This window comes from Cryptomeria japonica, chromosome 1 (genome assembly GCF_030272615.1).
Source record: "Cryptomeria japonica chromosome 1, Sugi_1.0, whole genome shotgun sequence".
NCBI classification, from domain to species: domain Eukaryota; kingdom Viridiplantae; phylum Streptophyta; class Pinopsida; order Cupressales; family Cupressaceae; genus Cryptomeria; species Cryptomeria japonica.
Genome location: NC_081405.1, coordinates 591,065,020 through 591,082,901, shown reverse-complemented (window position 1 = coordinate 591,082,901; position 17,882 = coordinate 591,065,020). Strand labels below are relative to the sequence as shown.

Below are 17,882 nucleotides of genomic sequence, written 5' to 3'. Positions count from 1 at the left end.
AAAGGGTTAGTAGTGAATAGTTTGTGAATAGGATAGAAGAATAGAAGCTTAGATAGCAATTAGAGTAGAGTAGGAAGAGAAGGCAAGAGATTGTTGCCTAAAATTGTAAATAAACTTCATTTTTCATTGAAGTTATGGTGAAATGTGTTGTTTCTTGGTGATGTCCCCGATATAATTAAATAATAAATCTAATTATTTTGTTGTAAGGCCTCAAATTTAATAATAAATCTTTCGGGCCCTTTTATTTAATTAGATTTGACAAGTTTTGGCTGGTCGTGTCAGCCCGTTTGTAACCCTTCGGGAAGTTTCCCGGAGCCCATATATATGGCCGTGTTAGTCATTGTTGTAGGTATGTGAATTTTTGGTATCTTTTCTCTATTGTGCGAATTCCTGTTGGAGTTCAGTTATCCGCCATTTCGGAGGTGAAAGACCCTCCCTATTTTTTATTTTGTAGTTTCGGTGAGGTTCACCCCTCACCCTATTCTGTCATTGTACTCGTTCCGGATCTGGCAAATCTTGAATTTTATCATTGATTACCTTGTTGCGTCTCTATTAATTTGGTTTACATCCATAAGGAGGACTCCAATTATTCAGAATCGATTACTCCGGAAGATTACCACACAACCGTTGAAGCTCACTGTACCATTGCATCTTTATAGTCACACACCGTACTACCACCACCGTATGGCCTCCTTTGGCCACACTGTACACCTTCCCCACCACAGTACGACCTCCTTGTGCTCCACCGTACGGCCTGTTTGACCTCACCGTACGACCCCTCCCTCACTCCCCCGTATGACACACCGTACAAACACTCCTTCCTCTCCATCGTACGACCCTTCACCCCACACCACCGTACGAATCACCTTCACTGTATGGTCACTCAACCTCACACCACCGTACGGCTACTTCACCGTATGGCAGCCCCCTCCACTCCACTTCGTACGGCCTTGCTGGTGCACCACTGTACGACTAGTTGTTGAATAGTCTGGGAACATTAAAAGTTTGTGAATAGGATAGAAGAATAGAAGCTTAGATAGCAATTAGAGTAGAGTAGGAAGAGAAGGCAAGAGATTGTTGCCTAAAATTGTAAATAAACTTCATTTTTCATTGAAGTTATGGTGAAATGTGTTGTTTCTTGCAATACGCATGGTTTCTTGTTAGATCTTCATATTAGATGGTAGATAATTAAATTGAATGGAGAAAATTGTTGAATGCACTCGTGTGGAATCCGCCTAGTCCATACCACTAGCCTCTTATTGATTGTAAGTGTGCCTTGCGTGGTCAACTGACATTAAAGAGCTTAATTTCAAATTGTTATACATCCATTGTTCATGCATTAACTTGGATGGTGATCAACATTTGATGGAAATAATTTGAACATATCCAAAATGTCCCTTAGAAGGTTGCATTGAGCTTGTGTCAAATTGTTCTAGTTGATGGTGAGACCTAGTCCAGTAGGACTCCACCTAGTCATTCATCCACCTTCTGACATTCTAGGTCTTAGAGTAGACTTTCTGAACCCTTTACCTTTTGCTATTTCTTTATTATCTCGATTAGTAGGTAGGACTTAAGTTCCAGCATATCAAAGCGTTCAGGCAATCAAACATAAGTCCCCTTGTGAATCCAGCATAATCACATCACACCAACAAAGCTTATCCACACATAGAGACGCTACATACCAGAACCTTGGAGTTATTTCTATTGATCCTTAGGCAAATCTTCAGCATTCAAATAACTTTGTTCAAGAGAGAATAAGATACCTTGGTATTTTATTCTGTGTTCGCATGTGCATAAGAAACACATCAACAGGTTCTTGAGACATCTGTTGTATGCCCTCCACTTCCTACTTCTTCGAAGATCAATTCAGTTCAGTAGGTCAATTTTTCCCTTCTAGTTTCAGTTTTGTGGGATGAGTACTTGCTAGATATTGTAGCATTGTTTGATACATCATACACTCCAAACATCGGGGACATGATTGAGGATATTCCATTCCTTTTTGATGGCAATTTGAGTATTCCTATTGTCTCATCTTTATCGATGCCTTTGGAGGTTGTTCATCAGGTATCTTCACAATTGTTTGGATTTTCTTCATTTGATTTGACATATATTGATTCAGACATGTGGACAATTGAGCATTCTTCCATGGCACTGTTGTGACCTATTTCACACATCGCCCCATTGCAAATGGGGACCCCTAGTAGTTTGCTTTTTAGGCTTTAGCTCTACAGTTTCATTAAATCCATTTTCTTTGAGAGTTTTTGAATCAAAATTTTTGAGAAGTCATCCTGAGCCAAGTAGAGAGTTCATGCTCAAAACAGTGTTTGAACATTGTCAAAGTGCTTAGAAGGTTTGAAGGACGAAGATCACAATTGCTTTGAGTCATTTCTGACAACTTTCTATTTTTAGGAATTTCTGCTTTTTTGCTTTTTCCTAAATTTAGAAAGTTTTGTTTTTGGCACTTTGGGCCCAATCCGGGAAGCAACTTTTTTGGCTTGCTTTTTGCTTTTTTCTGTTTTTTTGAAAGCAAAATTAGGGTTTTGTTCCTCAGTGCCCATGTTGTCAGAATTGAAAAATTTGGTCTGTTTTGTTCCTCAATGCCCATGTTGTCAGAATTGAAAAATTTGGTCTGTAAGTGTAAAAAGTAGGGCAAAAACACTAATTAGGCTTTTGTTCTAGAAGATCATTCCTCGAGCCACATGATCGGTGCCCATGTCTTCAGAATTGAAAAATTATGTCTCCAAGTGCAAAAACAAGGTGAAAACTCTAATTAGGGTTTTGTTCTAGATAATCCAGCATTGATATGGCAGATCCAAGTTTGACATAGAAGATTATAACAGCAGCATAGAAGATCAAGATAGATGGCAATCAAGTCATGGTTGGAAGATGGCTGACCTATGTCCAAGCTCTCTTAAAGTTTGCCATGTCTAAAGAGGAAAGATGGCTGGCCTATGTCCAAGTCTTCCCAAGCATGAAAGATAAGACATGGCCAATGAAGTGCCAAGTCCACCAAGGCACAAGTTGAACATGGCACAAGAAGCATGAACCCCGCCCATACCAAGAGAAGAATGGCAAAGCATTGGACAAGTCCGCCTAGCCAAGGAAAGAAGTTGGCAAACAATTGGCAAACTCCTACCTTCAATTAAGAAACCCATGGCAAGAGTTAATTAAACTCCTACCTAAGGTTAAGTCAGCAGCATAAAGAATGTCCAACATGCTTCCATCTACACCCAACATGTTTGGAATTTGGCATGGCAAAGGAAATGTGAACTCCGCCAAGTCAAAAGGTTACATGTTCAATGCACCTCAAAGTCCGTCTAGGAAGAAGATAGCATGAAGTGGTATGAAGTCCGCTAGGCATGAAGGATGATGTCCAAGAAACCTTAAACTCCGCCCATTGACTAAGAAGCCTCAAACTCCACCTAGGCATAAAGCAAAACGTCCAAACAAATGTGAACTCCGCCTAGCACTAGCAAACATGTCCAAGAATATGTGAAGTCCGCCTAGCAAAGAAAAGCATAAGGACATGGCATGAAGGGATGACAAACACAAGTTGGCAAATAGAAAGCAAAGTCCCAAGGAGATAAAACATAAAGCAACACGGCGAAGTAAACCTCAAGTCCGCCTTGGCATAATCCCTTCCAAGTCTGCTTAGACATAACATGAAAAAAGCAAGAAAAGAAGAGTGTGGCAAGAAGGAAGTAAAGTCTGCCAAGGTAGAAAAGCAAAAGATTTTTGGCAAGACAAAGTTTGAAAAAAAAAAAACTTGGCAGATTGAATACAAAGTTCGTCCACAAGGAGAAGGATAAAAAGCAAAACAAAGAAAAGTTTAGATGGCAAAGCCTTTGCCAAGTCCGCCATGTCTAAGAGAAGGCAAAGTCCGCCCTACCTTGGCATAAGACCTTCCAAGACCGCTTAGGCATGACATGGTGAAAGTCAAAACAAAGTTGGCAAACAAACTTCCAACTCCGCCTAGCCTTGAGAAAGGATGGCAAAGCATACTCCAAGTCCGCCCACCAAAGAGATTGCTAAGGATAATATGGCAAACCTATACCAAGTTCGCCTAAGACAAGGTTGAAAGGGAAAAGAAAGACATGGCCAAACCTTGGCACATAAACATCCAAACTCGCTTAAGGCCGAGACAAAGATAAGCAAGATATCCAAACTTCTATGAAGACCACTCACCCTCATGCTACCAACTCCCAACTTCACTGAAAAAACTATTGAAGGAAAAGGATTCATAATTACAGCTTCATTCATAACAATTATTTCTTGAAGCAAGTGGCGCTTCTTACCAAGATTACTTACATAGAGCATATCAATCTCCTTATGTTTATCAATACCAATCAACAAACTTCTGTTTGAACTTACATAGTCCTCTCTATCTTTGTCTTGTTTGAGAATCTCCTCATGCTCAACTTCTTCTAACATAGGGAGATTATTAATCATTTTTGGTCCATGACAAAGACCATTCTGCAATCTGCCCCTAGAATCTGTTATAACAGCTAATTCATTGTGGCATATTGAGGCATCATAGAAAAATTAGTCACCAAAATTCATGAATGGGTCTTCTTGCTGGTCATTTTCATTAATATAATGTGCTTCATCGTAATAGAGAATGGTGGAAACATTATGTTTACTTTCATTATGACAAAGGGTATTGATTGCTTCAACAATCTGTATGATCTCCTGGCTTTTAGGATTGAACCCATCTTCCTTGTGAGTGGCTGCAATAGAAGTTTGATTTTTTAGCCTTGTATAATGAGTATTGAGTCATGCTCAGCTGTAGACAAAGCTCATCCACCTCTCTTTCCTTGTTTTCCTGCAAATTTGGTAGCCAGATCCCTATCCATTAACAACTGCAAGTAATCTGATTTCATCTTTTCAAATGCTTCTTTGATTGCAATGTCCCAAAAAAGGGGACATTACACATTGTGTGGGTTATGCGGGGATGCGTGGAAGATGACTGGTTGTGTGGGTTGAACGAGCTCCTGTAATTGGCGATGCCTGTGCGAGGTTTGATGTGGGTGAGGGTTTAGAAATTGATGCGGTGCACGAGATTCGGGAGCTGGTCCCCTTCATGCGATGGCTGTTTGGTGTGAACTGGGATGAAAGGAGAGCAGATGCTGCAATTGGGTGGGATTCCTTGAAGATTTACTTGAGGAGAAAGGGGTGAAGAGCTGGGTAGCTGGAGAATGTGTGCATTCAACACAAGGAGGGAAGGTAGAAGGTAAAAGAAAGACTTTGGATGGGGTGAAGGCACGGTGGGGAAGAAAGAAGATGGTGCAGGGTGGAGTAGAGTCGTCGGCGGCTGGATCGTGTGGAGCGGGTGATGATGCAAGGTGCTTTGAGAGAGAAGGGCCCTAGCACTCTTTCTCTTGTTTTTGTTTTGGTTGTAATTTTTTTTGGTAATATGGTCTTTTTGGCTCAGTTTTTTGATGCAGCTAGTAAAAATACATATGGGCAATTGTAAATGGTATACTAGCCCTATGATTGTAAAAGGATGAAAATTGTAATTCAGGGTAGAAGTTCGGGGTGAATGTAGGTTTAGTGTGGGTTTGTCATGGCTTTTTTGATGTTTGTTTTGTCTTTTTTCATAGAGGGGTTGGCGTAATTTTTTGATATAGCCAGATTTTTATAGTGGTAAACAACATCTAAGCGGATGTAATGGTGTCTAGTGTAGTTCTATGTAGGGGTTTGAGGTAGTGTCTAGTTTGGGTAGGTGGTTTTTTTGCAGTAAAATGGAAACTTTTATCTATGATATGTAATACTCTTTTAATATAATAATAAAATCAATCATTATTACCGACCGAGAAAAAATGATTGACATGTTTGTGCTTCTATTTGCATGAGGAGAAGTTGGATGTGCAACATCACCCACAAGCACCACATGATTCCAAACAAGTTGGTTGAGTGGTTCTTGATCATATTAAACATTTATGAATTGTTCTACAGTTGCCTTCATATGAGCAGATAACTTTGGACCCCATGTCTCTCACTGGCTTCTTCTGAACTCAAAATTGCTTTAAAATTAAATTTATATAATTTATTAAAATTATTCAATTGTAGAACAATTGATTTATGGATTCCATGCATCGGTGTTGTATGTTACATTGTTCACTTCAAACTAATCAACTTATGAGAACGCCCAACTAAGTTGTACAGAGATGGAAGGATCAATTCAGGATATTCAGTTGAAGATCCTTGCGTCAATTGAGGAATTATTGGGTGTTGATGTTAGTGATGCTAGTGGTTTACACTTAGCCGAATTAAGAGACAAGATGAAACTTATGTATTTTTGTTAGAGAGTCAGATGGATGATTTGGTCTCTTTGTTGATTCATGTTCATAGTTCGCAGAAGCTCATGCTAGATTGGGAGAGCACTTTGGATGCTTGCTCGGATGCATTGGACGTGATTGATTTACAACAAGATACCTTACCTAGCATTTCCATGGAGGAGTTAGATTCTGTATTGGCTAGATTCTTGGAGTATGCTAGGAGAGAGAGAGATGTAGGGAGGAATCTTCTATAAGATTCCCTATTTGATGACTAGGTTTTTTTCTATTGGGCCATATGTTGGTGGCATCATTTTTTATGTAAACCCTAATGAGGGAATTCTAGGGTATTGTTGGCATGATCTTGGCCCTTGATTTAGTTTTAATCTTGGCCATCCATTTTGTATGAGACTATATATACCTCATTGTCTCTCATTTGTAAGAGAGATTTTTTGTAGAATTGTTGGTATATGCTGCAGCTATTTGAATCTAAATCAATGTTCAATTTGTTGGTGATTTTGCTCTTCAAATGTTGTCTTTGCATTCATGGTTTTCAATTCCCCCAAGTTAGATTAGAATTTGTTTTCATGTTTATTAGATTGAATGAAAGATTTGTTGAATATATTTGTGTGGAATCCTTAATCCATACCACTAGCCTCGTCGTTGGTAAGTGCGCCTTGTGTGGTCAACTGGAAATTTGAGTAAGTTTAACTTCAATTATTATGCGTCCCTTGACAAGCGTCAAGTTGGATGGTGTCAATGTTTGATGGTAATAGTTTGAAAATCCATAAGTATACCTTAGATGATTGCACTAAGCTTGTGTCAATACCTGTTTGTTAGACCTTGCCTAGTTCGATTCCACTAAATTTGTTCATCATTTCCTGCATTCCTAGGCTTAGAATAGATTTCCTGAACCCTATTCCTTTTGCCCTTTTTTAGTAAGAATTAAGTTTGGAGCTACATTGCTAAATCCTTAGTTGTCAGCATACCTATTTCGTATATTTCATGATCAAAGAAGATAATTCGAACATTTGTGTAAGTCCCCAAGTGAACACATCAATTCACATCGACCATTGAGTTACCCACTCGTCAAGACTTGACATGTAGAAACCTTGGAATCATTTTAGTTGATCTTACTCTTACCCTTAACATCTGAGGTGATTTTGTTCAAGAGAGGGTAAATTACCTTGGTATTTTATTCTGAAATGTTATGTGCATAAAACACACATCAACATGTCCCTATGTGGGGTTTTCTTAATTTAAACCTGAGTTGACAATTCCAACTTAAGGTGAGAATTGTAATACATTTATAAATATAATTTTATCAATTTTGAAGACATTTCATTATAATATTGAATTTAAAATTCTAAGAATAGTTCAAGAGATAGAACTTATCTTGATAGCTTTCTTTGATTTGACAATGGATTTATGCTGATCATAAATCTCCCATAAAACTGATTACAATTTGCTCCTTTTGGGTAGTGAAACGGTCTACACATAAACTATCATCTTATTATTATGTAATGGCCCCTTTCTATCTGCTCTCGTTTTATGATTGGTTAGCCTATCATTGGCCCTCGTAGGCTAAGTCAGATGTTTAAGGGGTTCCCAATTGGCAGAGATCAGTGTGTTATTTCTCTCAGAGCTCAATATGGGTACAAGTTTGACCTTCGTTGGACTTAGTTTGGTACACTTACTATTTATTGTAAGATCATTTCAGCAAAGTCATGGTTTCTATTTATAGAAGGGCACCTGGACGGGCTATGATTGCAATGTTGATCCCTTGCACAACTAGTTTGATAAGATAATGAAGGATTTACTATTTATAGTAAATCAGTGGTTGATAGAGAGGGACCTTTACTATTTTTAGTAAGGCAATTGGATGCGCAGTGGACATAATGGTTAACTCCCAGGTTTTGAAGGAATGGAGAAATAATGATTATTTGTGGAGATATGTTATATTAATTATTAATAAAGTGATTACTTTATTAATAATTATTTACTAAGTGCAATTATAAAGTTGTAAAGTCACTTTGTACACAATGGGGCCATGACCCTCAATTTAAGTGATTTAAAATTGAATTAAATGATTATGATTTATGGGGCCAAATATGAAAGTAATTTATAAAGTCAATGGGAGGACATAATATATCATTAAAAATGATATTAAAGTGCATTTATTATTTATGAGTATGAGTGCCCAAGTTTGAAAAGTTATTATAAAGTTTTATTAAAACCCTAAGAGTGGATTTCAAAAGGGAATTTAAGGCTTTTAATAGTTGAGAGGGTATAAAGGGTTTCAAAAAGCAAATCAAACTCATTCTTGATGTTATTTTGGACTTGTGCTTATTGATATGAGAGCTGAGTGTAGAAATACACAAGGGTTTCAGTCATCTACAACATTGGAGATCGAAAACTCTTTAGTGTTTGTGCAATTTTGAGGTTGTGCAATACCAGCTGATATTATTGCTTGAGAGGGCTTCATCCAGGAGTTTTATTTGTGCTTAAAAGTGAAGAATTTCATCTAGGGTTTGAAGTTTTTGGAGGTTTATCTACAACAGACCCAGGTATTCACCATTTGCAGCCATTAATGATAGATTACAAGCTTTTTTGAGCAGATTGAAGGCATACGTTTGAGGGTTTTGAAGAGCTGATTCAAAGAATACATTCCAGATTTCTTGCTGCAGCATTTAAGAACAGTACATGGCCAAATGCAATCAGGCCGTATCATCCTAGACAGGTCGTACTGCTGTAGCATGTGACACGTGTGGCTGTGATCAGGAGGACGTGTGAACCAAAGAGCAGATCGCCTAACTTTGGAGGTCTTCTTTCATCAAAGGTGGATGCCTAGCGTATACAAGGTGTTTAGCATTGAGAGTGAAGATGATGATGCTGGATGCGAGTTGTGAGAGAGGAGAGCTTGAGCAAGAAAAGAGACATACATCTGAAGTTCACATATTTATATGTGAGGGTTCCCGCCAAAAGCAACATTCAAACGGTGGCGTGCTAGGGTTTTCCTCTACCAACTCAATCCGTATCCGATCTGATCGGATCTGCTTTTCTGGAAAGATGATCTGCATCATATCAAACATCACTTTCAGCTGTCACATTCATTGAAAAATGTGCATTTCCAGATTTCTATAAAAGTGAACAGCTTGTCTTTCTGCGTATGCTTTGGCATAAATGAGTTTGTATATATATTTCTATATGAAATAACAATCTTTTCCAGCTCTCTAAATTGCATTCTAGTTTCAGAATTTCCTTTATGCAAAGCATAGTTGGTTTATTATCAATTTGCATCAAACATTCAAAACCAAACACAAAACAAAACAACATCTATCATTGGCTTAGCAAGTACAGACTTTGTAAGACGAGTGCTTGATAATATTCCTTGGAGTTCAAATAAGCAAAACAGGGTCAGATTAGACAAGGGATCTTACATATTAGTTAAAGACTCCTCTAAGAATTTCAGCCCCTTAGAAATAAACTTTTAAAACAAAACCTGTCTTCATTTTTTAATGGTGTATGTTTGTTTAATGTTTAACAACATATCTTTATGAAATCGTTTTTTTTTCTTTTATTCATTATGCTAACTCAAATGCGACCTTTCTTTGTTATCACTGCTGCTTGTTTACAAGTCACCACTATTATTAATATAGCCGTTTGTTTTATTAACATAGCATAAGCTTTTGTGAATCTCTATCTTGGTTACCGTCCATACACTAAGCCTTTATCATTGCTATGTTAATATAATCGCTGTTCTTATTAATGCCGATGTCATTGCTGTATATTGACGTTAATCTCCTTTTATTGCTGAACAATATTAATGCTGACCGTTACCTTTCTACCCTTAGTGAATGCTTCCTTCAGATTTACTTGCTTTCACGTAGATGTCCAAATAATATCCTTATGTTTGATATAAGTCTTCCAATGATCCTTCTTATACTTTACATTTTGAAGTGATGCCTCTGAAGGCCATGTCTTTGTCCCTTCATAACAAACCACTCCTCTCCTTAACAGTTTATCGATTAGACTTCCTTCAATCGATTCTTCCTTAATATTTGATATCTAATAATGGTGTCTCATTAACTCCCAATAACGTGCTTTCTCATATCACCTATGAACATCTTTGATTATCGGGGGTCAAAGCTAATTATTGATGAGTCTCTGATATCTTCCAACGTTGATGCCGTAGTCGATATCAACATGTTTGTCAACCCAATTACAATGCAATCCCAATATGTTTTGGTCCTCAGAATATTACTGAATAATTGAGTGATCATATTAATTGATTTGTTAAGTTTTTCATTTCTTATTCTTTTAGCTAACTTAGTCACTACTTGCTCTGAATAAATTAAGAGTGCTGGAATAGTTGCTTGAAGAAAGGTGTTACTGCTCATAATTACCATTCTTAATAGATGGCACATAAATCATAAAATCATCACTTTATGTTTGCTTCAGTAATCCATATCACGAGATGTCTGAAGGTTCTGAAGGTAATTGATTAGATTGTTGCCAACACCACTGGGAATGATACTACTGCTACTGTTTGTGAAATACCATTGTGAAGACCATCGCTAATGTCCCTTGGTCGCTGAATTGTTTCCTTTCCAACTTTGTTCTTAGTTAATTACTGCTCAAAATGTCAACTTGTCCCTTAAATATTTCCTTTATATAAGTGGGTCAGCACTTAGAATGGTTGGTGTTCTGCCTTAATCAATTTGACCAACATTAAGTCATTTTTCTATTCTCAATAGAGTCGCTATCATATACTTATATTTTCAACAGAGCCCTTGTCATATATTAATGGCTTGTTCAATTGTTCTTATTTCTCATCTCCACCACTTTGGTCTACTTTATGCTTCATGACATGATCTTGTAGTTGCTTCTATTGATATTCATCGCTGCTCATCTTCTGCTCTTCTTAAGGAGATTGCTTTTGTACGTATCTGTTTGCCCATCCTTTTTGAAGCGTATTGTAATGCCCCCTTAACATTGCCATGTTAATATGTCTTCAAGTATGTAAAGCTAGATATGTAATTGATATTCTTTTCTTTCTGCTACTTAATGATTTATTAATCCAAGCAAATGTATAACAATCTTGATATCAATGACAAACAATTCCAACAATCCATAAAGATAATACACGGAGCTTTCTCAATATCGACAATACTTGACAGAGTCTTGTTTGGGGACATCACAGAATAATCTGACGTGCTAGTGAATTATAAGGTTTGCATTATTTCTAGCAAGAGTGTACAATTTAGAGCTTTGTGAATCCAAAAGCAAGATTTTGGGTGCAATCCTTGAGATTGATATGTTATCAAACACCTCTCTTTGGATGGTTTTGGTGTTTTACCTTGTGGGACCTTTCTAGATTGTGGTTGTTGTCAATGTGGTGCCTGTTAAAAAGCTATTTAATATTGTTACATATTTTTTTGATAGGATTTTGTTCTGCATTATTACCCTTGTGTGTTATTAATAATCCCACCTAGATAACAAGTGTAAGAAATAAGTGGTTTTAATTGTCTCTTTCAAATGGAGTATGAGTTGGAATTAAATTCATCTTCCTCCACTGTTATTCATAGTTGTTGTAACTGAAGTCATTCTATGAATCTATAGGAACGATGTTGTTTGGTCTTTTTGGTGAGAGCTTTCTTTGGTAAAGCACAAGGTCAGGAGGTCCAGTCTCCCCCCAGCCCACGTGGTACTGGAGGATGTGTTTTGCCAGCGCCACCAGCCACGTTAAAAAGTTTACTAGGCACACTGCAGTTTATAGGGGGGGCTACCTGATTCGTATAGTTTAAAAACAAAAATGTTGTTTGGTCTTTAGAACCTTCTACCGTTTCTTCACCTAATTCTTTCCAAGATACATTAGTTTACTAAATATGGTCAACAAAAGATGGATAAGATGGGAGAAGATGGCATCTATTAAAGATTTCATTAAGCAGTTTTAAAGGAACTACAAATCAACATAGCATTGATGGGTTTTCCCTAGACAAATTTATCTTATTGACAAATTTCAGAGTTTTCTGTTAGTTTAGGCATGTTGTAAATGCTGCACGTTTGAATAATGGGTGGGATTGCCTGCTTGCTCTTATTACTTACTAGGCTAATAGTTCATACTTTCAAGTTTTCTATTATCTTTAATACCCCTTCTGAGTCTCTCTTTATATATAGCTGTTTGTGGCATGTATATGTGCATTATAAAACTAATTTATGCTTGAATCCATGTTCTTTTATAAATGCTGGTTTTTGATTGATTGGATGTGGGAATGTCCATGCAGCTGGCTGCTAAGAGAATGTATCTGTGGGAATTACTTCCAGAGCAGGATTATTCATAGTCATACTATCTTCCATGAGAAGTATGTACCCACTCTTTTCGAGTTCTTTATGCAGGGATTCACTCTGTGGTGATATGCCTCCAATGGTACTGTCTGAATCGAGTCTTTTTCAAGGTTTAAATAGAAGACAGCATAGTGTCTGCAACTGTATTCGATGGGTTGGATCAGAAAAGAGAGTGAAACTGTCTCATGTGAGATATGTAAGATTGAACAAGGAAAATAGTGCATACTCAAGCCTTTATAGAGTAGCCAAAAAATCGGAGAACATCTACAGAATGCTGCTAATTTCTGCTGAATATAGTGGAAATGATAAAAGTCCCTCAATGACTCATAATTTGCTGGAATCAGATTCAGGCAGAGCCAATCAGAGAGATGGCCATGGCTTGCAGGCCTTTGGTTCTGAACAGAAACACACAGCACACAAACAATTAGGCTCCTTAGATTCCTATTTCAGTAAGCTTCATGGAAAAGAAGATAAGAGCCAGAGTGTTGCTATTTCACCAGATCGATCTCTAGCTGCGGATGTTTCTATTGTAGAATTGCAGCCAAAGCCAGATGAATTTATATCAATACTGCCATCTGAAGAAAGTCAATCTACCAAAGAAGACAAGAAGACTACAATGAAAACAGATCTAAATATGTTAGAAAGTTATCTTGAGAAACACGTTGTAGGTAAAATTTCCTACCAGTCAAGTTTCTTGCATTTATAAGTTATAGAGAAATCTTGTCACCGAAGCCTTTATTCAGCTGAAGGAACGTAAAAACAATGTTGGTGTTGCAAACTGTGGTATGATATTTTATTGGATATGTTACATGTATTTCAGTTTTCTTTTAGCTTCTTTTCTTCCCCATCTAATGGCTACTTAAATTGTGTCTATCTTCCTTGCGAAGATTATCATTATGAAGATTGATGCATGTAATCAAAGTGGCTTAAAATTGTTTTTCCTCAAGATTAAAAATTTCTTGTAGTTAGTGCTATATATATCACCACAAATGGGTGCACAAATCTATGGAAGCACTGATAAAACAACATAGTATAAGACCAACTAAAAAATTAATAGTTATTGAAATATTGCTGTATTGTTTATGATTAAAACCATAGCTACATGTATTATAGTACAAATCCTATGAACTTCGTCACCACAGGCTGCAAGTACCACAGACAAATGTTGTTCAGATATAGATTCAATCAAAATACAATAACAGTTATGAGTGCAACTGAATAACTGTTATAATTCCTTGTCCAATGGCCAAGTTGATCGATGTACTGTGTGGACCCCTGAATTTTTTGTTTCTGAAATATATTTGCCCAAACAGAGAATATTTTTGACAACGCGAAGTTTATTTGTTCATAAGGTCTGATTATTGTTTATAATGCTTTTGAGTCTTTGGCAATGCATTTGGAATATTGACTTTTGCCAAACTTGAAAAAACATCAACATAATTCTTTTTACATTCAATCAGCTAATTAAAGGACATCAAATACCTCAAATGAGCAGTGATTTTGAATGATGGCAGGCCTGTAGCAAGACTCTGACAGTGATAGTTAATTATCAGAAGGCAAGGTGACTCTTTAACCGTGAAATACTCCTTCCAGTGGCAGCGATAGACACTCCCAGTCTCCTTTGAGTAGAATTAACTTCTAGAGTTCTCTCAGAACTGTCTTTTTCAGTCAAGAACTGCCAGCAAATACATTCAAGTGACAAAAAGACTTATCCCCAATGCTGCTGTAGCAAACTGTGCAATTAAAAGCAGGGGTGATAGGTTCTAAATTTCATTTAATCATTCTTCTTAGCCCTCCCAACTATCCAAAACACCTTCAAGCAGCTATAGTAGACCTAGATGCCTCCTTTAGGAATGATAACCATCACTAAATAGAACCTTAAACAGAGTGTAAGGGGCTGTTGTCTCAACTGTGGGGAGCACAAGTAGGAAGGTAGTCTTGTAGCGTGTAAGTCCCTATCTGATTCTCATGAGGTGGAAGATCTTGGGAGGTCTCAAACTATAGATGTGTGGGAATTGGACGAAAAACTTATATATGGGGGTCGGTTGAAAGAGTAGCCGAGTGCCAGGAGTGCACCTAGGTGGTCTGAGGCAGACACCTCCTCCTAGGGGTGAAGAAGAGTAACCCTGCCCTCTAGTCTCAGGGTGATAGAGGTTCTACATGGATATTAGGGGTGAAGTAGAGTAACCCCGCCTTATCATTAGATGGTGAGGTTTATTGGTGGATGTATACTCATGGTCCCTATCTCAGTGAAGTGGAGTAGCTGAGCCAATGGTGGGGATGACTCCCGGGGAGTCGTCTATGACCCGAGGACTAGGGAAACAGAGTACCTAGGCCCTTGCGAGGAGGACGATCGTGCAATGGATTGTCCCGGTTGGGGAAATGGAGTACCCAATATCTTGTAAGGGGGATGGCCGCGCAATGGGCTATCAGTGTCGGAATGTTGGAGCTCGAGAGTTGGGCGAGCTATGTGGGTTGAGTTGCAGAGCCAGAAGTCCGTGTGTCTTGTGGAACAAGTGGGGTGATGTAATGGGTACGCACCTAGGTTACCTGAAGTGGAATTTGCATTGAGGTCTGAGATCTCAAGGCCCTAGAGTGGGGGTTGAATGTGGTAGTTGGGATAGGGTTCTGAAAGTGTGCTCAAGTTGAGTCGAGCCACAAGGCGAGCCCAAGAGGGTGACGAAGATGGATGAGTTGCATGACCGAAAAGAGGACATGGTCCATAGGCGAGTTGTTCTGGGAGCACAACCGAGTTGAAGGAGAGTTCAGCGACCAAGGATATTGTTGTCCTCATTTTTGTTTCCAAAAATGAAGGACCACTACATTAAAATTTTTGTGAAAAAAGTTTACTCTATGGCACGCTTCTCGAGGCAAAATTTTGACGAATCCTTGGAATGGCTTAATCCTCAGTCTATCCTCGATCTACGTTTCGAATTTCGTCAAATTCTGGGTTCGTTTGCTATGCCTTTCCTTCAATTTCAGGTTTTAAAACCCCGACCGCAGGTGGAGAATTTTCTTCAAACTGCAAGTTTTAATGATATTCATTGTTTTGGGTTGTTGTAGGGGAATTTTTAGCTTATTACATGTGCATCTTTATTAAAAGATGTTACTTGCAATTTGTTTTAAATTTCCCTTTCTTGTTTTTGTCTTTTTTATTGCTTTTTGGTCTTTTTTTTAGTTAAAATAGGGATTTTTTGACTCAATTACAAGTAAACTTGCAGTTTGGTCAAAAAACCCGTACTTTAATGGTTTTTGCATGTAATAGGGATTTTAAATCCCCATTACATATGTGCAAGTATTTCTAACTTGTTGTAGGGATTTTATTTCCCTTTTACAAGTAATTAAAACTTGCAGTTTGCTCCAAAAAACCCGATTTTGTCTTACAAGTGCATTTTTGACAATTTTAAACTTGTCATTTGTCCAAAAAAACCCGATTTTGGCTTGGCAAGTGAAAAAGTAAAAAAGAAAACTTGCAGTTTGTCTAAAAAAACCCGATTTTGGCTTGTAAGTGGAAGAAGTGAAAATAAAACTTGTCATTCTCTCTAAAAAACCCGATTTGCATTCCCTTATGCAAAATCGAACTTGTCTTTCATTTCAAAAAACCCGAAATGCAAGAAAAAAAACGGTTTTTGAAGAATTCAAAGCAATTTTTTGTGGAGATTTTTTAGGGAGGAAAGGTGTTTTTGCTTCTACCCTATTTTCATGCATTCATGGACATCTTTCACGCCAAATGGAGGTTGCTTTGATTGGTTTTTCGCCCTAAATCAGCAACCACGTTTTTCATAAATGCCATTTTTTGAGGGATTAAATCTCCAACAAACTTCACTCTCCTAAATCGTTTTGCTCTTTCCCATCTAGGCGTGGAGTTTAGGAGGATTGTTGAGCTATTTAATGATGCCGTTGGAGATTGAAATGGTGGCCACGTTTTTTTCACGTGACTCCCTTTGGCTACGTTTTTCAACATTTCTCATCATTCCTTCTTCTTCCTCCTTAGGCGTTTTGCTCTAATCCACTTGGATGTGCTCTCTCATCGGCATTTTGGTCCTCCAAGTTTGGGATTGCTGCTGCATTGATTAGTTCGGGGCATTTTTGCAAAAAACGTGATAAGGGTTTGGCATTACGGATTGCTTCTTTTTACCGGTTTTGCTTCTTCATTCCAAGAATTGTTGCATTATTGGAGAAGCATTTTGCATTTTTATGAAAGGTATGTTCTCTTTCCTTTCTTTCCTTCATTTAATTATTTTCTTGTTTTCTTAATTTTCGTTCTTAGTTGCATTTTTTTGGCATGTGTTGTCCTTCCCCCAAAAATCGGTTTTGTGAGAGAAATCTTTCCCCTTTGTATGCAATTTTCGAATTGCATTGTTCTTCCCAAAACTCCCTCTTTACTTGTATTCGGTATTTTTAATTCCGATTACAAGTTCGCTAGAAATTCTTGTTCTTCCCCTACGGTTAAGGAATTTAACCATTTTTGGTTAAAATTCCAAGTTAAAAAGTGTGAAATACCCCTCCCTTGCAAATTCGGGTTTTGAAAACCGGATTACATGTTGAAGAGTTCTTCCCATTTTCATGAAAATGACTTTCCCGGATTTTCCCATTTCTATCCATTCATGTTCCCCATATCCGTACTTTCCATTTCCATCATTTCCTGCAAGTCAAAATCTCATTTTTCGTCCATTTCTCCATTTTCTAATTTACAAGTGTACTTGTATATGGGTTTTAAAACCCCAATAGCATGTATGTCCTTTCCAACTTGTATACTTGCAAAAATTCTCCCAAGATCTAAAATTGGTCAAAGACAAGATTTTCCCGTTTCTACATATTTCCCCTCTTCCTCTCACAAAATCGCGAAATTCAAGAATCAAAGTTTTACCCATTTGGAGAAGGAAGAATGATATTTGCAGCTGATTATGATGTTGCCTTAACTCTTTTAAGTCTTCATCACAACATTCCAGGTTCACAATCAATGTCAGATTTGCCGGCATCTCCAACTCCAAAGAAAATGAAATACAAATATGACAAATATCAGAATGAGTTTGCACCTTCCCAGATTTCTTCTCCTTTGGATCGCATCAGAGACATGAAGATAGGGCATGTTGATATGGCAAAATTCATCAACAAGGTAGAAGATCCATAGGATAATAACTTGCAGTGGCTGTTGGACAGCCATATCCATCATGCATCTTCCTTCCCAGTGGCTGCCCTAGAACCTAAGTTTGTTCTTGCATGCGTCCATCATTTTGACAAGGAATCAAGAGTCAT

The 17,882-nt window shown here is 37.7% G+C and overlaps 1 protein-coding gene across 1 annotated transcript in view; it reads left to right on the top strand.

Annotated features, from left to right (window-relative positions):
• The window catches only part of LOC131027972 (RHOMBOID-like protein 9, chloroplastic), a 180,420-nt gene that overhangs the window by 21,063 nt on the left and 141,475 nt on the right, over positions 1-17,882 (top strand). Inside the window, exon 2 of the mRNA XM_057958069.2 lies at positions 12,563-13,291. Within this exon, the coding sequence (XP_057814052.1) occupies positions 12,634-13,291 (658 nt within the window). The 5' untranslated portion in view covers positions 12,563-12,633. The remainder of the gene's footprint in view (positions 1-12,562; positions 13,292-17,882) is intronic.